Raw genomic sequence first — 26,742 nt, 5'->3', positions numbered from 1 at the left:
CCCCTCCTCCCCCTCCTCCTCAAAAATCAAGTAAAGATGGTTTCGAACTGTTTTGAGAAGTTCTGGAGTCTCAAGCAGATTGCTCAAGTACCTAAGTTGGAAGCTGAAAATCATTTTGTTCAATTGTTCATACCTCATTTTCAACATGCTGGGTTGATTGAAGATAGTTTTAAGCTGTTATGGAGCCTTAAACAATATTTTGAAAATCCCAGTATTCCAAAAAACACCACAAAATCAGTCCAAATATGGCTCTGAACGGGCAGAAACCGATTTTAGAAAAAAACTATATACAAATCCCAATTGGGTTAATAATTTGCGCTCTAAAGTTAATTTGGGCAGATTTTAGAGTTTTTAAAAAAAAAATGAATTTCCCAAAATGTTACTGAAGGCTTCAGAACAACTTGTTAGCTTTCTGACTTGACCGAGAAAAATGTTGTGGAAATGCCAACTTTCACAAATCTGCTGAAGAGGGATTCAGAACAACTCAAAATAACTCGAAGCCAGTCCCAATCGATTCGGAGGAAGGGTTCTCAAATTTTTAGTTCAATTATGTGAAATTTTTATTTTCCCACAATTTTAGCCAAAGTTTGATACTCAAAAATCCACCAAAAATTGAAAAATGAATTTTATCAACTGAAATTTTGACTGCTGGTGTATTTTTTCATGCTCTTTCAATTTTGTTTTGTCTTGTTCAAAAATGTTTCTGCCTGTTGGAATACCTCCCTTAGTAGAAATGAAATAACGAAGAGGTATTCGCAAAAAATTATAAAATTAATCAGTCGATTCATTTGTGAGTAAATCGTTTTCAATTTTTTGGTGAGTTTTCTGAACGATGAGAGGGGAAATGATAATCTAATCTGCTTTGAAAATAGGTATCTCAGCTTTTTCACCAATTTTTCAAAAATCTACAATTTCCATCGATACTTTTCAAAGTTTTTGGAACAATGCTCTTTCCGTTATCATTTCTTCTCTCTTCAAGAACAAAATAATATCCTATTGAAATCGAATTTCAGTCCACCATACCCAAAGATTTTCCACACCTCACCTCACTCCATCCACCACGTTTACAAAAGAAGCATTTCAATCGCTCCAATTCTCACCATCATCTGTCTGTCTCTCTGTCTGCCTCCCTCCTCTTCCAATACCATTCCAAGCACAAAAAATTTTAAATTTAAATTTGAATCGTATCAAAAATAATGTACTTACGAAAGTACTTGATTCGTGCTGACTATAATCGGTTGCTGACTGTTTTCCATATTGTCTTTCACTTGAAGAACGCAGTGAATCCATATCCAGTTGCCACATCTTTTCTGCATTCTAATTAAAAGTATACACGATCTGTCTTGTTCTGATTGCGTTACTGGAATATAATAAGAAACATCGGTAATAAAACCTTGTTTTAATGAAAAGATATACCTAACTATAGAACGTTTCATTTTAATATAGGACGCGCGGCGAGATGGCATTAAAATTATTAATCTTCGCGAAAACTCGCCACGCTTTTTTTTCCTCCTTCTGCGGCTTAGACAACCGAGAGAACATTACTCCAGAATGAAAATTATGTCGTTTTTTAAATAAAATGATGTTGCATATAGAATATATACAAATGCGAAGGCGTTAAACTCGCTCATATAGATAGCGACTCTCTAGTAGTATAATCAACGCTGTCATATGATTTCTATACAACTATAGAGACCTGATTTACGATTGGACACAAAGCGTATACAAATCTATAATTTCCTTTCGTCGTAAATTCCCAAACTCTTACGACCTCTCGTCTCGTATAGTCTCAATGTAGTATATCTATCTATACTCTCAGACGTATACCCATCATTTGAACAAAATAGAAATACAAATTAACTATACCTACCTATAGAGGTTCGGAAGGTATAGATAGGTACTGCGATGCGATAATAATTCGGTATTTCGTTCGATTTGTCAAAAAAAACAGCGGTAAAAAAAATACAGCCATGAAATAATTTACGATCTAAAGATGGCAATTAATATGTACAATGTAAATATGCCGGCGCATAGCGTTTCAACGCGTATAATGATGCAGTATCCTAATTGCAACATAGTGTACCGGTAATGAACGGGTTGTAAATATTGAAAACCTTTCATACTGTTTGCGGTGGTCTCCCATAAAGCTCTTCGATTTCGCCAAGATTAAGTTATCCATTTCACCGCTATGCCTATGGTGCGTCTTTCCCTCTCATAGATACGTAAGTCTATCTCTCTATACCGTAAGATTAATATAGGTTTTAGCGCTCCGCTACACCGCCAGCGTTATTCGCTTTTGCGGAATACGTAAGATGACTGTGAGGAAATATTGGTAATATTTTATACGGCCGACAATTAAGGTATAAATTGGTAATATTGGAGGAGTCTTGGCGTTATTGGTCGTTCGACAACCGGCAAACAATATGGCTATGTGGCTTTTTCGTATAGTGTGGTATCTCGTAGATTGAGCGTATTTTTCAGATCATTACCGATTCCTATAGTATTATGATCTGATGCGGCTGACGGCCTAAAGCCATCCAGTACAGAGATGGGCTTCGCATCGCGCGGTCATAAAGATCGTATCGTTCTCACCATCTCGTTATGATAACGCGAGTAATGTACGATCTCTGGTTTATCTTATGTTATGTAGAAACGCAGGTACTACAAATTAATCTACAATGAAACTGATAAGGTATGCATGAAAATTGCACCGAGATCATCCGATGAAAGTATCATGGAGAGAGGGGATTTTTCCAGTAGATGAAACACATGCACGTATTCGATGATCCTACAAAGGAACGTCGTCTTGGGGGAAAAATTGAAAAAATCAGCACCTTTGTTGAGACTGATTCCATTATTCGTGAAAATAGAACAGAAAATACTCACGCAATTCGATAATTTGCGCTCACAATGTTTTCCGCGACGTTTTCGTGGAAAACGCAACGAAGCCAATCGGAGGGTATACAACATGCTGTTCTCGAGTAATTATTTGAACCACGAAATTTCAAGAAAACTACGATAAAATTCCAGTCCTTGAAAAGAATAAGGGACGAGGTGTTGAAATTTAAAAAATTTATCCAAATAGGGTGTTCCAAGGTTTCTAGCTGTATGACCTTTCACTACCTACTGAAAAACTAAGCAACATTTAATGCGCCTTTGTAGGTATGTTTGCCTAACCTCCAAGTCACAAGAATCGATATTGTTACATCAAAAAAAAGTTTTTTCATTCGATTTTCATCAGAATTAAAAATTTTGCTCCACGACCCTTAAGTAGCTAGACAGGCAGACAGATGACCTTGGGAAGTTAGACAGGCAGGTCAATGACATTGAGAGCCCGGACACACGAGTCAATTACCTCAAGAGGCCAGACAGACAGACGACCTTGGGATGCTAGACATGCAGGTCAGTGACAGCAAGAGGTCAAACCGAAAGGTCAATGACCTTGAGAGGTCGGACGGACAGACAGAAGACATTGGGGCCTGGGGGATGCTAGACGGGTAGGTCAATGACCTTGAGAGTCCAGACACACGAGTCAATTACCTTAAGAGGCCAGATAGACAGACGATCATGAGAGGCTAGGCAGAAAGGTCAGTGACCTTAAGAAGCCAGCCAAAAAGACGACCTTGGGATGATAGACAAGTAGGTCAACGACAGCGAGAGTCCAAAACGAAAGGTCAATGACCTTGAGCGGTCGGATAAACAGACAGAAGACCGCGGAATGCTAGACAGGTAGGTCGTCAGTGACCTTGATAGTCCACACAGGTGGTCAATGACCTTGAGAGGAGTGACAGGAGGCCAACACTATTATAGAATTGATTATGCAATGCTTTCCAAAACGATGGAGGAGAGATGCCAATTTTCGTCAGAAGCTCCACTTCAGCTCGGAAATGGTGGCAATTGATTGGTGGGGCAAACGAGGGTCAACATCAACATCAAATTTCGAGTCAATTGGAGTTGGTGGGTTGTGAGGATTTCTTTGGCAATAAAATCACGATTTCAAAATTTAAATTTCTCTAGTCAAAGTGTGAAATGGAATCTCTCAAAAAAGTTTAGAAAATTCATCTGAAGATGTGGCTGACAAACTTGAGCTTTCAAATCAAATGGATTGACCATTTTCAACTCGAAGCACTCAAAGTACAAACTTGGACGAAGGTAATTTTCATTCAAAGCAATTTTGAAGTTTGAATTATTTAGACAGTGAAAGTTTCTACTGATAAGAGGATTTCTGGACTCGACAATCTCACATTTGAAATTTCGAACCAATGAATAAATCTGCAACTAATTCTCACTGGTTTTTTATTCTTTTCTCCCTTCAATCAATTTTTCAGAATTTTTTGCTATTTTAAAGCCTCTAGTAGGAATTAAAATTTTCACCACAATTTTCAAAATTATCCATCCAAAACTTTCCCATAACAACTTCAGCAGCTAACACTTCGATTCTGGGAGTTTATTGGCACACTTGTTTCTAGATCTTGTATTTAACCATCTATAGATAGGTACCTATACGGTTGCAGGAATTTTCCTCTCCTTCTCTATTCCTTTAATTAAAATCATTGGTAAGAAGTAATCAAAACTTGGTCAGATTATCTCGTTCAATGGTCTGAAACACTGATGCATGTGAGTGAAATTCAGTTTTATTGTCGTCCATCACATAATTATGTATTCTTAACAATCTCTCGATAAATTGACGAAAAAATAGTTTTTTGAACAAAATTCGAATTCTAACAACTTGCTCACTTACTTCACCCTTCGCAATAAATTTTTTCATTTAAGACAATTCCAACAACCACTAGGTAAATATAGACTTTTTTTTATGACTAATTCATCTTCGCAAATGCCATCATTACAACCTGTCGCGTCGCCTTATATGTATTATGACATTATACCTTTCAAGAAGTAATAAATTATGCAACTTACTCAATCTGTGCTTATTCTGTGCCTCCCTCATACTCTCCCAATGTAATAACTGGTACCAGGAAACACCTTGTAAATCGGATTTCGGAAATCCTAAATGGAACTCTCCGCTGCGAACAAAAGAATATACGCACACATTACGTAAGAATAATCCATAATGTACATTGTTTTACGATAGGTACGGTAAAAAGTCCAAGAGGTTTCACAATTCAATTGTAGGTAGGTCTACATAAACGATATCTCTGCAGTCTCTCCGAACTATCGATATTCTATCTTTTATATGTATGTAGGTATGTAATATGCGATTACAATGGAGGGATCTCCAAAGTGACGTGATTGCGGACTGTGGTCATTATACTTGGACTTACATTGTAATACGCGATCACAGATTTACAAATGTAAGAATGACACGTGTACTCGTATGCATAATACGTAGTAATAAAAAAAAAAATAGGTACGACACTTTAGATCTAAACATTCGCTAATGATTTGTCTCGTCGTCGTTTGTATAGGTACCTATAGAGAAATATTTAATACATACAAAGAGAGATAGATAATTCTACCCTGAAATATGTCGTATAGGTCAGTAACCGGCTTTACTCTTATATACCCAATACTTGAACCGTTACGTTAAAAAAATCGAACAGTCTGGCGTTAAATACTTGAAAAAAGATTTGATTTTTAACTCCATTAGCGTTGCGGTTGAAAGCGTGTAGATATTAGGACAGTAAACCGTTTAAAGCAGCTTAAACTAATGTTGCTTTTATGTTGGTACACGTGTTTATCTGTCCAAAAAAAACACGCATCAGGACCACTATTCGACTAGGTAATTGCTTTTAGGTAAAGGTATTTTATACTCATATGTAAATGATAACAATAATGTTATTTGTGAAAAGAAATGAAGAATTTTTATGGAATTATTAACGACTCCTCGCGTAACGTATATATCAAATCTCAATTGTAATTAAAAAAAAAAATACAAGTAATAAAAGCATAATACCTACGTATAGGTACTATAGGTACGCAGATTACTTCTCTCTAAATGCGTCTACCTACTTTTTCCCTACATTTTCAATTCCTGTATTCCTTTAATAAGAAGTACCAGAAATGTAACTTTTTCCTACATATCGCTAAAAAAAATTCTCGGTCTAGTTTTTATCATCGCGTAAGCTTACATCAAACGTTCGAATTTCTATTTTTTTTCTTCCTTTTTTTGTCTAAAAAAGTCACGCTCGAGTAACCGGTAATTTAAACGCGATATGATATGTATCGTAAAAATAAATTTCATACTGACATTTATTTCAGGATAGGATGAAATTCGTCGATTGAATTAGCCTACGTATATCAACATTGAAACACTTAAGGTTTATCATAGTATCTAAACTGTTTTACGATACTCAATTATATAATATACATTGTAAAATTATACCGAACGTAAAAATTAATTAATACTCGGTGTTTACATTCGTGTTGATTGCTTGTTCAGCTACCTGTCAGTTTCTACTCGTTTATTCACTAAATATGCGCATATTATGGAGTAATAAAAACAAAAATCACGACCAAAACGCGCAACCAATTTGATAACATCGACCATTCTTTTTTCTTTCTTTTTCAAACTCCGGAGGAAAAAAAAAGAGCTAAATGATCGAAGCTCGAGTTTGCTAATTAAATAAAAAAACATCGTGATTTACTGTACGAATTAGCGTAGTAAATGAACCTCGCTTCGTCTACCCCTTCACACAGCACAACCACAACCTATCGAAGATTCTCTCACAATATATACATTTTATCCTCTCGTATCGAGATACGCGGTGCCATATTTTCTCGTTTATAAGGAAGCGAGCATTCGCAGATACAGATCGGATAAGTAATGAAGAGATGAAAAATGTCCATGAGAAATTTCTAATCTGTTAAAATGTTTCGAGGTGAACCTACAACGATACTATGTGTACTACTTGATCTCGGTGTACAAGTAAAAGTGATGTTTTTTGGAGCGATAGTTCTTCGATTGCACGATTTTTTCTTCATTTTTTTCTTCAGCAAAGCTTTCAACTCTTGCCAGATTGCGAAAATACACGTATTTTGAGATAGATGCAGATTTTAATAGCAACCTAGGATTCCGTGCTAACTTTCTCATATTTAGCGATCGTCTTCAAGACTCGTTCAGCTATTCAACTTCTCGATGCACTGAGGTTAATCTTTTAAAAAAATCGTTACCTACGTATTCTAACGAAAAAATTCAAAAAAAAAAAAAAGGATACAGCTTATTGAATCTGATACAGGTTTTCCGTGAGTTGAGGAGTCGTCGCTCAGGCGGATCGAAGTTCAGAAATGCATTTTCAACGATTTCATCGAATAAAAAATACCTAATGAATTAGTCTATCCGAAAAAGAAAAGCACGAAACCACGAGTCATTTGTGAATTTTGCGCAATAGTTCGTAAATTGAACTTTCACAAAGGTGAGAAGAGCTCAACCAAAAGCAAAATTTTGAACCGGGCAGAAAAAAATTGAAAAAGCAGCAAAGGTAAATGAACTTCAGAATTTTGATTAATTACCTATTTGAAAATTCATTGGCTCATTTCTCAAGAAGAAGATCAAATTTTTAATTTATGATTAAACTGTTATATTATAACAAATTTTCAAACACCCCCGCATCCGTTGGTTGCAGTTTCAACCTACATATTTCGAAACGTCCAGCAAGTTTTTAGATTTTTTCATGCCTCAAAAAAATCTCACAAGAGACCAAATAAAATTCAGCACAAAAAACTCGCTCGACTTCAGCACAATTCTTTAAAATCAATTTTTGCTAACATACCTAAGTATATGCTCATTTTTCTTCAGCACGTCTATTAAACCAATTTTGATGAAAAAAAAATAAAAATCTACCTACTAACCTAATACCTACATAAAAATCCTAACTTTGATTCATACCCAATGTTGAGCCTTTCAAATCACTCAGTCGCAGTTTCAGGTCACTCTGAATCTTTCAACGGAATTTTGAGTTTTCCAGTTCGAGAAACACTTTATGGACTTGAACGTTTATGAAAATTTGTGTTTAAACCGATCGAAAAAGTCGAAGCTGAATTTCATTCAAGCTTTTCCAATGAAAGTTTTTCAACACCAGAAGAGCTAAGAACCCACTGAAGGTTCAAGATTTTATCTCAAAACTACCACCGATTGATTCAAGAAGTCAGAATTAAAGTTTTTTTGAATGATGTAGAATTTGAAAGAAAAAAAATCTGAAAAAATTTTGACCTCCCCTTCCCATTACTCATTTGAAATTGATAAGTATAGGCATTTGACAAATTGTCCTAATTTTCCATTTTTCAACTCAATTTAGAAGATTTTCGTTCATTGTCTCTTTCTTTTTAATGTTGGTTTTTGCCTCGTTATTGTGATGCTGAATTAAAAGGACGCAATCAGAAAAAGTTTTGACCCCCCCCCTTCTGAAAAACATTGAAATATTTGGAGAAATGCCTTGATTTTGAATCTTTTAAATCAAACTTCTCTATTTTTTAGGAATTCGAATTCTTCAAATTTTTTTTCTAAAAGATTAGGTAGGTATTAGGAAATTATATAAATTGGAAAAAAGACTGAAAATTAAAAAAAAAAATTGAATTAAAAAAGTTTTTAATGCAATTTTGAGTAATGAAAAAAATCTTTAGAAATGTAGACCCCCCCCCTCCCTCCCCCCTCCCTCTCACTGATTGAATAACCGAGAAAATGTCCTGTTTTTTATACTGTTTTGCTTGTAAGACACCTTTGATTAGAAAAACGAAATGGCCAGATAAATTTTATTTGTACTGACATCTAAGTAATTGATTTACTTTGGCCAACAACCGAGGCTAGAACGGTGTAGAAAATCAAACAATTGTAATTCTTTTACAAACGCAATTTTGGGTCCAAAAAAACTAAATCACAAAAACATGCAAAAATATGTATTATCCCGAAATTTTAGGTTTCTGAGTTGACTTCTTGAATTTTGAAGAATTTTCAGGGAAGATGAAAAAAACTGTTCATCTAATTGAACTAGACTTTGAAAATTGGCATGCAGCATATCTTATCATCGAAGCAGTTTCGGCTGATTTTGAACAGTTCTAGAGCCTCGGTCAAATTTCTGGAAATTAAGAGTGGTCACGAAATTTTGGGGATTGAAATTTGATAAGTATGCCACACTTTCAACCTTAAAAATCCCTGAATATTGTTCCAAGCCAAAAAGCTGACACTTGGTGCTTGAATTGTGAGATTTTTTATTCTTCCCAGAGAAGTATTATACTTTCATGATTCTCCCTCAAGTCATAGAGCATCAGTTTCAGTCTCCAGTACAATAATCACAATCCGCGATCTCACAAGCAGATTCCTTCTTGCAGCCTCAATAGAGTAGGATAACCTACTAGCTACAGCTACATAGTTGCTAAGTAAGGCAAGTAGGTCGTAGGATACGGAAATGCAAAAAATAAAAATTACTCACTTGCGATCCACATGTATAAATTTCATGTCCATCGAATGAATAGAAGTAAACACATTGGTGGCACCTTGAACAACGCATTCTCTAGTCTCAGGCATCGCTATCGGTGTACACGTTGCTAGAAATACTGGCTCATTACGACTACATAATGGTAGATACGATAGGTAATGTCCTTGTACCAAAATCACCTTAAACAAAACAAATCGATTGATTAGCCCGATTGATAAGCAGACCTTACAAATAATACATTTAAAGCCTATGTTATGCTATGCTACCGTAACAATACTTTTTAGTAGGTATCTGGTATACCAATCCCATAGACGTATATTTTGGCAATTTAAGTACAGTGTGCAACATTGTTAGCGGGTATCATGATCATGAATATTCATAAATCAACACAGATGGATATAGATAGGTACCCAATGTTGTATAAAAATGCTGGCACCCAGGGTGAAAATTTTTTTTGGTTAGAATAAGGCCACTATACTGTTACCAATACTCGTATACGCGGAACAAATCTCGATCGTGTATCTTTTAGCTTCATTCCTCACATAGGTAGCAGTGCCATTAAAAATAATAGAATAATGCTTTTCTTAAAAGTGCAGTATTTTGAAAAGATAATGAATAGACGACGATAGTTGTCGATAAGGAATTGCACATAGCGTAGCCATAGCCTTAGCCATACAGTCATAGGTTAATACATTAGTCGTTTGAGACCACATTTAATGATGGTATTCCAGCAACGAGGTATTTAAAAGAACGTGTACTCGCGGGTACATTATTGGTAAAGCAATACCACATTCGCAAACAGACTCAATACCTATACAACCTATGGAGAGAGGCAAAAGCGGAGGCAAAGAAAAAAAACAATACCGAATACAATCTAAATATATTCCGACTTGAAATCGTATATACACATATAGTATATCTATAGGTAAGGTACGTTCAATGGAATCTCATACCACACTGGCAATTAATATCGATTTCTGCAACTGATTTTCTAGTTACTGGGTGCTAATCGTGTATTGTTAAGGTGTATTCCAACAATTAAGCTAAGGTTAAGCTGGGTACTTTTTCAATTAAATCTACGTACATATTGTTTATTACGAATTGATGGTCTTCATATACTAGTACGTATACCTAAGCATATGCCAGTCCATAGGCGACCAACTCCACAGCAGCAGTTACAAAAGGCCATGTGCCGCGCCACTCTCCACCTTCAGCGCCACCACCTCATCGTAGCACAATACCAATTCATCTTTAATTTGTACGTATTCGCGTATACAATTGCGTGGTGTAGAAAACGTACACTAAACGTGCTGGTGACATGTAAGATTTATATATTATTCTGACTCGATGTCCATTGCGCGATATATAGTATTGGCGATTTTTTCGACACCTTTTACCATATAGCCAGGTTCAGGTATATACCTAGGTACTTGAGTACTCGAGTACGCGTACGCGTGAGTTCATCCGATTGACATATTTTATTGGCATGCAGACAAATTTCCACGATTCTACTCACACAGCATAGAACTCATACTACGTACGAGTATACTAGTACTATACGTACAGCATTATACGCGTACATCTCTCTTTCTTGCAGAACTCCCAACGTGGGAAATAATCGACACGCTAAATAATTCACGCCATCTCGCGTACAGTCGTTTGGTAATCGAATTGAATCATCAGTTTGTCCTTTCCATACTATAGCCACACAACCGCCCCCGATCGCGTGTTTAACCTACTACTGTGCGTGATTTACCTCAACAGGAAGCCTAAGTGCGCTCATCATCAACGTGCTGGGTGCTGCGACATTTCCACAATAATAATATTATACGACCAAGGATAAATCGTATAAGTATGACTTGTTTGTTTTTAATGACGTTCGATTTCAATGAAATCAAGTGTTTGCAAATGTACATACTGCATAATGTCGTTTGTTTTATTTTAGTATAGGATTTTTGAATAATGAGCTCATACTCTCGTATCACACCACAAATCCAAGTTGTACAATAACGAAATCTATCTGTGCTATTGCGAGTTTGGACGGAGAGGGGTGAGGCAAAAATAAAATAATCTCAGATTTTGATGAAAGGCTCCAGAGCTGACATAAATTCTTTTGAAAAATTTGGATATGTTCAAAACTTGGGGAATTTTACACTAAAAAAAAAAAAAAATTAAAAATAATGTTTTGAAAAATTAAATTTTTGGTCGATTACGCCAGTAGTTTTTTTCTAGGAAAATCATTTCCGAAATATCTGCAAAAAAAAACTGCAAGAATTTTGAAATTCGTCATTGTTGAGTTTACTTGATACGAATTTCAACTGACTAAATGTACAGCAACGAGCTTTGACTTTGACAAGCCCCATTAAACAACAACAAGCGAACTCTAAAGCGTCTCAAGGAACTGTATGTAAAAAAATCCTAACAAACTCCAGCCGGCAGCCACCCCAACGAACTCTAATGTGCTCCAATAAACTGCACAAGCCTTTACGAGATCCAACAACAAGCTCCAATGCACATGTCATTGAACTATTTGAACTACAAAGCGTTTTAACGAACTTTAGCGTAGCTCAACGAGTCCCAACGAAATGAAACTAGCCTTAACGAGTCCCAACAACGAACTCTAATGTGTCCTAACTATCTCCGACGGGTCTCAACGAACCTTAACGAGTCCCAATAAACAACAACAAGCTCTAGGTAATGAGAATGACAATGACAATGAGTTTCAACAACAAACTCCAATGCATCTCAAAGAACTCTAACGATCCCCAACGAACTGCAACGAGACCTAATGAACTCTAACCGTCTTAAAGAGCGCCGACAATCCCCAACGAACTCCAACGCTATCGTTCCTTCCTATCCGAACAACAAACGAGATGTACTAATGCGCCTCAATGAACTTCAACGCACCCCAACGAGCTGAATGAGCTCTTTTGAGCCTCAATCAAACTCTCGGAATTTTCATTTGGAGCCAGGAGTCACATGGGGAATTTTATGGAAAAACCACAAATTTTCCAAAATAGCTCCATGGAAGGTAGAAGGTACAACTTAGGTAATATTAGGTACGGTCAGAGGTGGCAAAGGTTTTGTTTTCAACTTCCAACTCTATGTTGACTCTTTTTCGATTCCTGTCAAAAATGGATTGGAAAAACCGCTGAATCGACAGTCTTGTTCCTTTCTATTCTTTTCCCATGCCCGTATTTTTGCAGTTGATTGCCTTTGATGCTAGAGAGTAATTTAGTAAATAAATTCCAAACATTGTGAAGCGAAAAGTTAGGCTGAAAAATTACGTATTGGTGGTTGAAAAAAAAATTGAATTCTGATCATTTTTTACTTTGGACATCAAGGGTTCCTTCAATTTTCTCAAAACGATCACTTACTTTCCTATGTTGATTTCCAAACCCAAACAAATGCAAACGGAAACGAGAGGCCAAGTTGATGGAAATTTGCTACAAAACTCTAATCATCTGAGAATTTTTTCAACCTCCTCGTCTTAAATCTTTCTAGGAGAACTCACGAAGGAAAAATTTTATCACAACATTAGGTACATTCATTCTCCTTTTTTTTGACGAGTTCGATGGCTCACAACGGAAAATGTTCACATCATAACAAAATTGGAATGAGAAAGGGTCAGTATGACAAAGTTTCCGATTTTGAGAAATTTCACAAACAAGTTTAAAAAAAAAAAAACTGAAATTTTTGACAAAAAACAAGACTAAGGTAATGTGTTTTTGAATCACGAAAAATTTCCATTTTTGATCAACTCCTAATTTTTTTAGGACCCATGAGGGAAAAATTCAAACGCAACATTTCATTCCCTTTTTTTGGAGAACTTCGACAGCTCACAAGGAAAAATTTACACATGACAACAAAATTGGAATGAGGTAGGGTCAGATATCGCAGGCTTTTCGATTTCGAAAATCTTCATTTTGGAATTTTCAAATTCAGAAAACATTTGGTAAAACCGGAAATTTTCGGAAATTTTAAACAAAAAGGAAATACTTATCTATGAATTAGCAAAAATTTCCATTTTTAATGAAATAAAAATTTAGCTGCAGAGAAAAGGCGCGCAAAATTTGGAAAATAAAGTAGTTGAAATTTTATTTTGAGAATTTTTAGGGAAGAATGAGATGCACCTAATTATCTCATTTCAATGAAAAAATGTTTCATTCTAATTTTGTCGTGATATGAAAATTTTTCCTAAAGGCTAGTCAAAGTCAACAAAAAAGGAATTAAATGCTGCGTTTTGAAGCATCGGGGTTTCCTTTGCAGATCCTTTGAACTTCTTTAGGGTTCTGAAGGGTTACGGAGTAGTATATATACCTATACCTATAACAAATTTTCGAATTAGATCGCTCTTCTTTTGATGGTGTTTAAAAAGCACGAGGTGCAATGGAATCGGTGAACTGAAAAAAATCGAACGCCTTAAAAAGCGTCATCGATTCAGAGTTGGATTCTCTTTCAAAATTAGTTTGAAAGGGGAATTTTTCAAAATATGTACATACAAACACCAATTCACAAAATCTTCAGTCAAACAATTTTAAATAATTTTATGGGAATACACAAGTACGTTTTAACCTTTCCTCACCATCATACGTCTAATACTTACATTTAATTAAACGCATACAAAATAGCTAGAAAAAGTTAACGCGATTGTGTATACTGTCGAAGAACAGAAGTAAGAGCAGGGTTGAGGGGGATATTGGCAAAAAGAAAAACATAAAACAACAGTCAATTTATTATTTTACATCATTGATCGGAGCACCGGTTCGCCGGATACTTGTTACTAATGAGAAAGTGGGAAGAACTCCCGTAAGAGACCATTAATTGAGTGTGTGCTGATGCGTATAGTATTGCCAGACAAGATGGCTCGCCAGATTTTAACATTTGCTCGTTGCTAATACGATGTTATCTCTTATGGCTAAACGTCGAACTTGTTGCATATGTATATGCCATTTATCAGATAGTAGCTTTTTTCTTTTTTTTTTCTTTTTTCAATCGGCGAGTATTTTAATTTCGCTACGTACCTTTTAGTGGCTCAGGCTGGATAACTATGGTATAAAGTATGTACCTTTAGCAATAATAATGCCATGTATTTTGGCGAGTATAGGTACGGCTACCTATTTTAAAATGCAATTTATCATGTCGAAAATATTGGTCGTCTTGTAATTACGAGATGTTGAACAGGAGCCTATCGATATCTCTACATATGCATTTGAGGTTTTTTTCCGTTTGTTTATTTACCTTAAATCATATACTACTTACTTACTGCTGCATTCAGCATTGGAAGTACGATACTATGTCTTGGCGACAATTTCGCCGTTCGCCTTTTGTGGTAATTTTATCTCGGTGGTATCATGACTTCCTGTATATGGATTTGTATGCGTATTACGCCGAGAGAAGGCAACACACGTGTGCGAAATCGTGTCGTATATTACGCGAACGTGGTAATTTATTTCGTCGAGAATAAGTATCCACAGGTATACAGGAGAGGGAAAAATTCTACATACACCGAGGATAAAATTTATGGTACGTTCTCGGATGCTATACGTTAATTAGTTAAAAGGACAATTTTTTTTTTATCGATGAGGCAAATTACGATGGACGTTCGATGGAGTTTTGTGTTTTTTCTTCGTATTTTCTATCTTTGTACAAGAGCTTGCGTCATGCTGGAGCACGACGCTAACACCAATAAGCCAACCGAAGTACATTGGTACCCGTCAAATCATCGTTTATCGAAGAAAATTAAAAATAATCTTGTACCCTGTCGGATTATACAAGCAAGACAGAAGTGGTCAAAGAATGATTTGTACCGGTTATAGGACCGATTTATAAATCACCGAGGTAGGTTTGTTCGTACGTATAGTAGAGAGATGTGCATAGTACGAGTACCTAGGTAGACTTTGAAAATGGTGTACCTATAAGATGAAGAGAAAGAAGAGGGGAAGCGAGAAAATAAAAATTACCAAGCGTGTGTACACACTACACACATATTCCCAGGTCACCAAGATTGAGATAGGTTATAGGGCAATTCATTTTAAAAGCGAGGACATCTCTTGTTGCAATAAAGACATAAGGCTCATTATTTGCTACAAAATTGAAAAACTTCTACGATGTAAAATGTTAAGTGCGGCGCACGGTATGCGTATTATTCATGGAATTTTTCCACCTCAGCTGCGATATTCTCGGTGGTGTTATCAGTAAGTTGGGTTATATATTACAGCAGTTTGTTAAAATATAACTGCCGGCTCGATATTTATGTTCGTAGGCAATAACATAAATTACTCATCGGGAAATATAATCCTAAATTTCAGATCGAGTCCAGTTCGGGGCGAAATTGAGATTTTTAACGCCGAACCGACCAATATACGAGTACAATCGGTATTGACACCGTAATCTATTACACCAGGCTTCGATATTGCCTTCTTATTTCTGCAATAGGTATATAAAGGTAAGGTACATTAGGTGTATGCGAATGCAAAACCACCCATACCCATCCACTAGTTTCAATTAAATATTAAAATTATGTGCGTCTCTTGCTTAGTGGCGCATTCGCGAAAATTCTTGTTGCTCTGGGTAAACCGGTATTTAGCTTTCTGAACGAATTGTTATTGTCGTGTGAATAGGATTTTTTGCATCTACATATGGATTCAGTATAAATGGAATAAAGTGAAGTGTATACCAACGATAATGTGCCTGCACGTGTATGGAAATATTGGAAAAGTTTTGAAAATTTCAAATTTTGGTATCAGAACTTTCCCTAAATTAAAAATTGAAAAAACCTTCCGAACTTGGAAATTCTTACCTAATGAATGAGTGACTTGCAAGTTGCATGAGACACATTATAGGGCTAGAAAAAACCTAAGAGCAAACCTTTGTAGAAAAGCTGAACTAAAAATGCCCAAAGTGTTGTAAAGCAGAAAATCTTCACAAACAGTAGAAAAATTACTAAAAATCTATGGTTGGATAGCTTACTGTTCTGACTTTCAATCACATCTCCTCATGCTTCTTGGTCTTCGGCCATGGCCACTGCTGTTGCAACTGACCTCAGCTGGCACTAGATGCAGCCAGTTCATCTCACTGGCAATCTTCCTTAACCCCTCTTTCCAGGGATATTCATCAAGCATGATGTTCCACTCAATTTTTCACCACCTCTAACACTCTAACAGTCTACAGGGTGTTCCACAAATCTATGTGAACATGTCTGCCCAACTTTTGAGCCACAGAAACAATCATGGATTCGTTCAAAAACAGTTTTTCGAAAGGAGTGTAAAATTTTCAAATTTCACAGTCAAGTTCAAAACTTATAATGAGTAGAGAGTTAAAGTTTGCGCTAAAAGAAAGTACATTTTGTCTAGATTTTTTCTGACACGATTGCTTGCCCTCGAATGTGAACTGGATAACGTACAGTTGAAAAAATGGAGAGAGAAATGAGTTCTAAAGCCTTACATTTTTTATAAGTTTTCAAATGTTTCGAGACGCCGGGAACGTTCTTTAAAATTGAAGTTTTGAAAGATTTGAAAATTTATAACTTTTTACCTCAATAAGATAGAAGGTTGGGATTTGAATCATTTTTTCAGATGTGATTCCGTGCGATTGTTTCATAAGCGAATCATAAAAATTATGAGCAGGGATCGGATATTATTTTTCCAAGAAACGCTAAAAATGTGCTTTGCCAGTTCAGCAAATTTTACGGGGAAAAATGAAAAATGAGCCAAGTTTGGAACAAAAATTTAAAATTGAGTGAATATTCTCTAAAAACGTGAAAAATTTCTTTAAAAAGGCCTAAAAATGTTTTTTCATACTTTTATTGGTAGGAAATGCCAAAAAAGATGCTCCAACAAATAGGGTTCGCATTATTGGAAATTTAATTAATTGTGGTTAAATAATTTCTTACCTATTCCTTATGCATGCATGCAAAAAACGTGCTTCAGCAAGAAAATAAGCACCCTAATTATGAGCCACGAATCACGTTTCTCATCGTTTCATTTGGCGGAATTATACTTTTGATTTCCGCAACAGTTCGACCCAATTTTGAGATACTTCATCGACTTTCAAAAATGATGTTTCAAGCAATCGTTGCCTCGTTTACCTCAATTTTAATGAATTCCTCACAAAAAAATCAAAATTCGAAAAGATTCAAAAAATGAACGAATTTTTATTTTTTGCTGTGAATGTAATTTTTATCAACTTTTTCATGAAATACGTCAGAAAGAGGTCAAAATAAGACAACTGAATAAATTTAAACTTTTTTTGATAATTGAAATTGAAAATTGAATTTTTTCGAATTTTGATTTTTTTGTGAGGAGTTCATTTCATCGAGTGAAAGGGGTTTTTAAACTTTTTCAACAGATACGTAAAAATAGGGGGGTCCAATGGGTCAACTTCACCTATAAAAACTTGTTTTCATGTTTTAAATAAAAAAATCGCATTTTTTTCGCAAACTTTGAATTTTTTTAAATTGACTTTGCAACATGGTACCATCCAATTTTTTAATAGGTTGTTTAGCATGAAAAGTTGTGCATAATATATATTTTTCAGAATTTTTGAGAGTCGGAACGATATGATAACTACGTTTCGAAACTTTTTGAGCGAACTTTTTGTACGAAAAAAAGTGGCAACACTGATTTGGATCACTGAAAATTTTGACACCCCCTGGCTGCCTTTAAAAATGGGCTAGAGGGCTGCGATTTGCGCCATTGGTCAATGTCATCCCTTCGAAAGGTCTTTCCACAGGAAAAATTTCAAAAAAATCGCCGAACCCCCCTACCACTTCTTGGTCTAATTGACGGGGAATGACCCCATTTCCATTACTCACCTCAAACATATTTACGAGTATACTCCCTTCAAATTTCAAGATCAGATGTCCCATCGTACAAAGATTTTCGTTTCTCGCGAACTTTAATGCTCCACAATCCACATAACATACTTCCAAAAACTGCTGGTAAAGATCAAAAAATATATGAATATGCACCCCTCCAGCTTCCAATTCTCTTCTCTTCAAAGCATAACATCGAAAGTACGTATATTTTGAAAGATCTCCGAAATTGCTCGCATCTACATATAACGTTCATTATCTTTGATCTCGATCCACATATCGCGCACGTGCCTCCATAATTTAACTACATGATCGAATCGAATATTCAATAAAGCGTATAAAACAATGCCCTAATGATCTCATCTTTCATTACAAAACCAGTATTTAAAATTTCACCGCATGCTCGTCGCACATTTTTAAACATCTCCGAAGGTAACAAAAAAACATAGGTATAGGTAAATTAAAAGCCCTAGCCGAAAATACGAACGAAACGATCTAGTCTATAAATACATGCACAGTAAGTAATAGGCTATCGCTACATAGGTAGGTAAGTCTAAGTATAACTGTAGGTATAATTCGGACATACTTTTTGATCACCGAATCGCATTTGTCTTCTGGCATTTCTTGAAACATTCATTCGACATAAAAATAGCCTTTCATCATCACCGTGTGTTGGTACACTTTTGACTAGTTCATTTTGCACTGCTTGATGATCTTGTTTATCTATCATATCATATACGCTATCACCATGTATGAGTAAATCCTCCTGAAACCAAATAATACATACAAAGATAAGTCGAATAATAGGTAATTATGCAGCCTTCGGGTTAATCTTCATTTTTCTCTTTCAAATGTTTCCTTTCGGGTTATTATGTATAGCATTTAAAAACACAGTCCGATACTTTTCTGCTTCATTTTAAAAATGATTTAGACTTAGCATGGACAAGGGCGTATAGGAAAATCCTTTCATCTCAGATTCCCATCCCTTGTAAAAATTTTCCAAACACATCAACGAGCTCGATAAAAACCACACATAATTAAGCCAGTACCTATCCGATTTATGTTAATTTAAAGCTCGTTTCTAGGCAGCAATACGATAGATACAGGGTGATTCGGATAAGACCTGAAAAATTAAAACCACATATTCTACTCGTCGAATTGAGAAAAAATTTCCTTTGCAAAAATTTTGAAAAACCAACCCTTAATGAGATATTTGCAATTAAAGTTGTGTAAAATATGGCAACACCGCATTTACATTTCCCTTATGTGTTACGCATTGTTACATAGCTCAAATCAGAGTGTTATCAAAAAGTGTTCCTTAGTTACGATTTCCTACTTTGATTTGAAGTGCAATCGTTTACCAACCAGCAATTTCTATTGTTTTTAGGAAACAAAATCGTAATTTACCGTGACAAATTTTGCGATGTTGCCAAAGTGAGCATATTGGTTGAGATAAATTATGTTTTATTGAGGAATAGCATTTTTTTTTTTCATAAAAGTATTTAAAATTGATAATTGAGTACAGGAAACCTTCAAAAACATTAGTTTCTAACAAATTGGAGAGTTTGTCAAAATTGAAAAATTTGATTACTCAGCATCCAATGGACCAAAAAAGAGAAATTAAAGTTTAATGAGTGTCGAATGAGAAGTACTACCGCAATCATTAATAAAAATCGAAATAATTTAATTTAACTTCAAGTTTTGATTGTTTTTCATCTAAGAAAACACATTTCTGACTTCAAAACATCAAGTTATGGACCAAAACAGAAAAGAATGATACTCTACATTTCTGAGATCTCACTTCACTTTTTCCACCACCTACCCCCCAAAAATTTTCAATAGAGACGCCGAAACGCCCAATTTTAAGAAAACAGCTGGCCCCCTTTAAAGGTCAATAACTCCGAAATGAAGCGGTTTTGGTCTATGGTGTGTATAACATTTTTTACTCCTATTTATGAGTAGAATACGTGGTTTTAATTTTTCAGGTCTTATCCGAATCACCGTGTATAAGTTAGTAAAACAATTGTACATAGTTGTAAGTAGTCGAGAATCATTTGTAATTGGATACGCTTTTCTGTTTATTTACCGTTTGAACTTGTTTCGCGCCACTGTAACCGTAGATACACAGGTGTTTTAAATCATTTCATCTTTTTTCCTTCTTTTTCTCTGTCTCCCTAACGAGCTCTAGGTGAATTTATTTCCCAACTTTGAAGTACGATACCCAGAGTGAAAAAAAAAGAGCGGGTAAACTTGACTCAAACTGGTCTAAATTTATCGCTATTTTCGAATAATATAATCACTGATGACTATATCATCATCATTCGTGCACCGCGAAGCGCACGTTTTGCTTTTAATTAACTTTTACTTTGCATACGAAAATAAAATAGGGAGAAAAAAAATCCTTCTATTTCTACATAATACTCGTATACCGTACTTTTTTCTCCTATAGCTTGGTATATGTGCGGTAATTTCCTAGCCAGAGTCAGAACGATACTGTGATATTAACGCGAATCTACGACCGCGGCGTTAATTGAAACCGGATTCCATATACGTACGGCACGTGGTGTTTAGGTGTATAACTTTCATACGAGTGTAATTTTCTAGACTGATTTCAATTATTTCGTGATCGAAAATTATTATAATATTTCTGGCGTCTGTGCTCGTCCCGAGTAGGACTTACTTGTAGGTATATTAAAAATTGAAACAATTTTAAAGCCACCAGAATGATTTACGTAGGTATACATTCACACAAAACACAAACGTACCCAGCCTATCGTTTTTTGTTTTTTTTTTTTAGCACATTCTTCACAAAAATTGATCAAATAAGTACTATCGCGATTCATAAAATACAGAAAAATAATTCTAATAATTTTTAGTAATACGATTCATCAGTGGGTTATTTTTGGGATAGGTAGGTAGTAGGTTATTTTTTTCATTTTCAAAATAGTAACTCGTCGACACATTATTTATGAAAGTACAATGAGGAATAACCAACAGGATCTTGAACAATTCAAGGACTCGAAATGATGAATCATACCATCGGGCATCGATGCGGTTTAATTAATCAATTGTTCGGAAATGAGCGTGTGTGCGCAAGCAATGAAAATGTGGCTATATTCGTTCCGGGGTTTTCACGATTTCCACGAAGATTTATTAATGCACCGATAACGATCTATATTAAAATGTATGCTTATTCGCGTTTCACAGATTCATCGTACAAATGAGATTTACTTTTAGTTTTCATCAAGGTGACTAAGAATTTTTCTCAAAAACTATAATTTAAAGTGAATTAATTTTGTTTTCAACGAGAGGAAAAAATTTTACATCAAAATTTTGTGACGAACACGATGTCTCAAACTGACGTGAAATGAACAAAATTTGCATGAAAAAAATATTTTTATTCCGTACCGTAAACTGGGATAACATTGAAGGATTTTTCAGAATTTTTCATGTTTAGAGGTATGAATGGCGGAGGTAGGGGAAATGTGTGTGGTGCTTTTGATAAAGCTATGTCACCACTAATACGTTTTGGTGTTTATAGAAGTTGTCTACCTTTTTCCTGCCAGGCGCAAAAGCCAAAAGAAGTGCTCTTCAAAGTTACCCAGTGTTTGGGGTAACTTTGAAGGCTCCTTGAAATGCGCTTCGCTCAAGGTCAAAAATTATCAAAAACATGAATATTCACTTCTTGGTCACTTTATACGCGTCAAGCACCTACAAAATGATCCATATTCACAATTCAATTTAAGAAACAGTGCTCCAAAATGATAATTTAAAATTTTTCTAGTTTTCAGGCGTTTTTCTTGTATTTTGGCCAATTTGAACGAATTTCATGATTTTTTAATGATTTTAGAGCTGTTTTTCAAGTTTTCACATCATTTTTAACAAGTTTTCAGGAATTTTCATGCATTTTTGGCCAATTTTACTGAAATTTCATGATTTTTTTATAGCCTTCAAAGTTACCCCAGTTTGAATATTAATTTTCTATTCCTCAGGGAGAACTTTGGCACATGAAAAAATGCGCTAATTTGTAGTCAGGAGGTGTACCAACACATCTAAATGTCACTTGACTCATTATTTGAAAATTCAAAATTCCAGACACCAAGCTTTTCACATTAATTAAAATTAATTGAAACACCAATTTGTTTCACTTGTTTTTTTATTGACGTTGGAACCACTATTTGAAAATGATAAAATAGGAAAAATAACTGCCAAAGTGTACTCTATCTATTCCCGGTGTCAGAATTGCTCCATTCTTCATAGTTCCACCGCCATGGAGCATAATGTGATGAAAAACCGCACCCTTCAATGTTACCCCAGGTTACGGTAGTAATTTGAGGTCCAAAAATTCTCAACAAAGTGATTTTTTCATAAACATGTTTTATTGGTCCTCTTTAATAACATATTAAAAGTACCCACAGATAGACCTAAAAATGTGTTTTTCCCTGGTGCCTCCACAAATATAGCTCTATTCATTCTCATTTCACGTCAAATTTCTCGTCCAGGTAAGTATAGTAAAATAGCGAAACTTTTTAGAAATGTTCAGCAAAAAATGGGAACTTTGACAAATTTATGGTAGATAATTAACATTTTTCGCAGTTTTAGGCAAAAAATCGAGACTTTCTAGTGATTCTTGGTAAAAAGCGAAATTTTTTAAATTTTTAGCAAAAAGCAGAGTGACACTTTTCCGCAATCGAATATCGAAAAAGCAAAATTTTCCACAACTTTTTATAGAAATTCGAGAGAAACGAGACTTTTAAGCAGTCTTTCGCGAGTAAGTGAGAATTTTTGAAATTTTTCCCCAAAAAACGACAATTTTTATGAATTTTTGGCGAAAAACGAGACTTTTCGGAAAATTTGACTACAGGTTGAAATACTTGAACTAATAAAATTGAAGAAAAAGAGTGTCTAATAAAACCTCTAAATCAAAATGCAAGACTTTCGCAGAACCTTTTCAAAATGTCTGCAAGGCCTTGAGCACACGTTTTTCTTGGCTTGAAACTTCGGAGGTATCCCTGAAGGAAAGATATAAATGAGTCTTCAATGAGGGGTGTTCTATGTAGTACTTACCCAACCTGTTGTTTAGGGAAGAAATGGTCCAGTTTCAAAAAATATTATACTTCAGATTCTGCATCGAACTAGGTTATTTTTTTTCAAAACAGGTTGAGCAAAGACTAGAGCGAAAAAACCACGATTTTTTCGAAAATATTTCCTCTTTAAAGGCCCATACACAATTATAGTGCCCTCCCAGGCACATCACCGAATCTACAATGTTTCTGGGTGACTTTCAACTCACAATTTGGACCTTCACCAATTTGGTCATAATCTTCCGGCAGTTTTTTTTTTTTTTTGAAACCCACCTTCGTACAATTAAGGGTGTCAACAAACATCACCAAATATATATATCTATACAAACAGTAAGATACAGGAAGAAAAATTAGCGAAACTATGTGAAAAAATTCCAAACACTAATGATCACATGTTTGGAGCAATTGGACGAGGAAAAACAAGTGCTCGGATATAGCACTGGAACGTATCATCATCTATAGCACATTATTACAATCTACGTTTTTTCATAAATACAAGTACGAGTACGAGTACGACTATACAGTATGTATACTCGTATCTAGACTAATACAACGCTGGTCGGTTGTTTGAAACAAAATTACTACGTACTGTACGATACGAGAAATAAGAGAAAAAAATCTCTTATAATTTTACTAATATCCTGAAACCACTATACGGTCTCCATAATTCTTGGCTGGAAGCGGCTAAATCCGCGCATTAAGCGATACTGGAGGCATCGCGGTGTCGCTTGCAGTATTTCGTACGTTGATTTACACTGAATCACGCGTATATCGTATGTAGTATATGCCTATGTATCGACCAGCCAAGCCAATCCAAGCCAAGACCAAGACCTACAGCAATTAATTTACGAAGCAATTCATCATAATTCATGCGCCGCATGCGTTTATAATCCATCTTGTAGGTAGGTATAGGATAGATACCAGGTAGTGTAGATCTGTACGTGGCCGCTACCACAACCTACATTATAACTACTTTGATCTGAAAAACAACAAAAATAACAAAAAGCAAGGAAAACAGTACGAGTACGCCCGGTAATTTATCGTACGCGCGTCTTTATTACGAAATTCCCACGAGAAAGCTTGTCTCGCGGTCTCGGGCTAATTTCAAAAAATCTATGACCTTCACCTTTACACACCGAACGAGCTTTGATGATTTAATTCCAAATTCATCCTTCGGCTGTATTATGATATCGCGAACTGCTTCAAATAACCCCCTCGCTACGTGTCTTCATCTACAACATACTACGAGTCTATACGATAGATCCAAGCGCGTAAACGTTCAAGACTTAAGTACGTGTTTTAGCCTAAAGCTGAGTCGCGTGCGTTTTCGGATCTTCCCTTCGTCTTCGTCGTGTTTTCTTTAAAAACGTATTCGCTCGAGGTTCGCAAACTTGAATGGGCTTAGGTATATCACGAGTGAAATTTCAATTTTTTGGGGTGAGATGTGTGCTAAGCGAAAGCTGGCTTCAAGTTTTCATGCGGAAGAGAGCATGAAAATGGTTGAGGTAAAATATGGTTTTTCAACAAATATTTTGGAAATCCATGGATGGCCAGGCATCGTAGCGGGTCACTTTTTTCACGAAAAGTCACTTTTGGTTACTTTTTTCATCAAAAAGTCACTATTGGTCACTTTTCTTCCAAAAAAGTCACTTTTTTGAATTTTTTTTTTCGTTTTTTAAACAAAAAAAATCGTTTCTCATCCAAATTATCTTATTTAAAATTCATTTTCAAAGGATTTTATGCGAATTTTCTTTATTGAACAATTTCAGAATTTTTAAAACACAAATTTTCACTTTTCAACACATCAATTTTCGAAAGCTTTTGCCCTCGCTTTGCTCGGGCTTGTTTTCTTTTCTTTTTCAAAATAAAGATGGAAATTTATTTTTTTTAAATCAAGTTCTAAAGCCAAAAAATAAACTTCTCACGAAAAAACATCGTTTTTATGCCTCTCAAAATACAAATTTTCAAGAGCTTTTGCCCTCGTTTTTAAAAACGGATTTTCCAGTGGAGCCAAGCGGGAGAATAAAGTACTTAATAGTTTTTAGGTGAGATATTGAACGTTTTTTTTCTTTTGTTTTTCGATTTTTTGCTCTCCTGGACGCTGGAATTTAAAAAAAAAAATTGGTCACTTTTTTGGTCACTTTTTTCACTGATGAAAGTCACTAAATTCACTTTTTTAAAAATTTGGCTACGATGCCTGATGGATGGCGTATGAAAATGTTGGAACTTTGAAAGTTTGAAGTTTCGGTTCCAAGGAATCGTTAATTTCATCCAAAAAATAAATGAGAAAGACGATTTTCGTCCTTGGTGCTTGATTAAAAACCCCTAATAATGTTAAGACTGACTTTTCAATAACCAGCATTTTTAAATTTCTAGAAGGCTTGGAAATTAATTTTGCGCAGCTAAAAATCGAGTTGTGGCTTATCCTAGACCTGTTTAACGAGCTTATCCAGTATCCACATTTGAGCATTATGTACTTCTAAGCGAATATCCTGAGTGTTTTACAAAAAATTTAAAAAAAACTAGAGTGGATTGTTTTCCAACTTTTTTAAAATTTTGATGGATCCTAGCCAAAAATTATTGTCAAATAACTTCAATAATAAGACACAGAAAAATTGTTCCGATTTTTTTCTATTTTAATCTTTTCAGTTCGGGTGATCTCTTGATGTCTTTAGTACTTGAACATACTTGATATGATTGTATATGATCGCTTTTAGGACATTAGAAAAAGTCAAAGTTCATTTTTACGAAGTATAGAGGTTCTTAAACTGGTCGTTTTTCCCCTATAAAATATGATCATTTGATAAGAATTGAACAACTGATTTGCATTTGTACGTGATAAAAGGTACGAATAGATCACCTAAGCTAAAAAAAAGTCGAATCCCCCCATCCCCTACATAATATAAGCATTGAAAATTTTCAAGTTTCCAAAACTTTGAGCTGGACCCCCTCCTTCCGCCCCCCAGGGGAGAAAGTCAAACGTTGACAAAAAAATTGAAATTTCTTCTTATGAGGACATTTGGCCATGATGTTTGGCTATGCTCCATCAAAATTCGAAAAAAAGTTGAAAAATGACCCACCTTAGTGTCCACTTGAAAAGTGGAAATTGGCTCAAATGTGGATAAATGCATTATAAACAGACCATAAATAAGCCACAACTCGATTTTTATTTCAAAATTTTGAAAGAATCAAAAATCGCGCTGAAGGCTCCAGCATGCAGACCGTCTCCAAGAACCCGAATTACTGTTTTTTTCGTACTTTCAGATTGAATTTCCTTATCACATCAACTCTACTCATAGCGCCCCCCCCCCTAAAAAAACCCTCAAGCCTGCAGAGTGTCCATAAATTTTTAAAATTCTAAATAGACGAAGTTTTTAAGATAATTTTCTACAATTAGTAGATGTATAAGATTTACTCATTTCCCTTCCTTCAAAGATGATACCAAAAAAAT

The 26,742-nt window shown here is 35.3% G+C and overlaps 1 protein-coding gene across 1 annotated transcript in view; it reads right to left on the bottom strand.

The window, feature by feature from the left end:
* The window catches only part of dysf (dysfusion), a 165,279-nt gene that overhangs the window by 22,355 nt on the left and 116,182 nt on the right, over window positions 1-26,742 (bottom strand). Inside the window, exons 5-8 of the mRNA XM_065346415.1 lie at window positions 18,794-18,973; window positions 9,387-9,571; window positions 4,918-5,024; window positions 1,207-1,360 (exon numbers count right to left, since the gene is read on the bottom strand). Of these exons, the coding sequence (XP_065202487.1) occupies window positions 1,207-1,360; window positions 4,918-5,024; window positions 9,387-9,571; window positions 18,794-18,973 (626 nt within the window). The remainder of the gene's footprint in view (window positions 1-1,206; window positions 1,361-4,917; window positions 5,025-9,386; window positions 9,572-18,793; window positions 18,974-26,742) is intronic.

The sequence above is a fragment of the Planococcus citri genome, chromosome 1 (genome assembly GCF_950023065.1).
Source record: "Planococcus citri chromosome 1, ihPlaCitr1.1, whole genome shotgun sequence".
NCBI lineage: Eukaryota > Metazoa > Arthropoda > Insecta > Hemiptera > Pseudococcidae > Planococcus > Planococcus citri.
The sequence above is the reverse complement of the archived record's forward strand: the minus strand, read 5'-3'. Positions and strand labels throughout refer to the sequence as shown.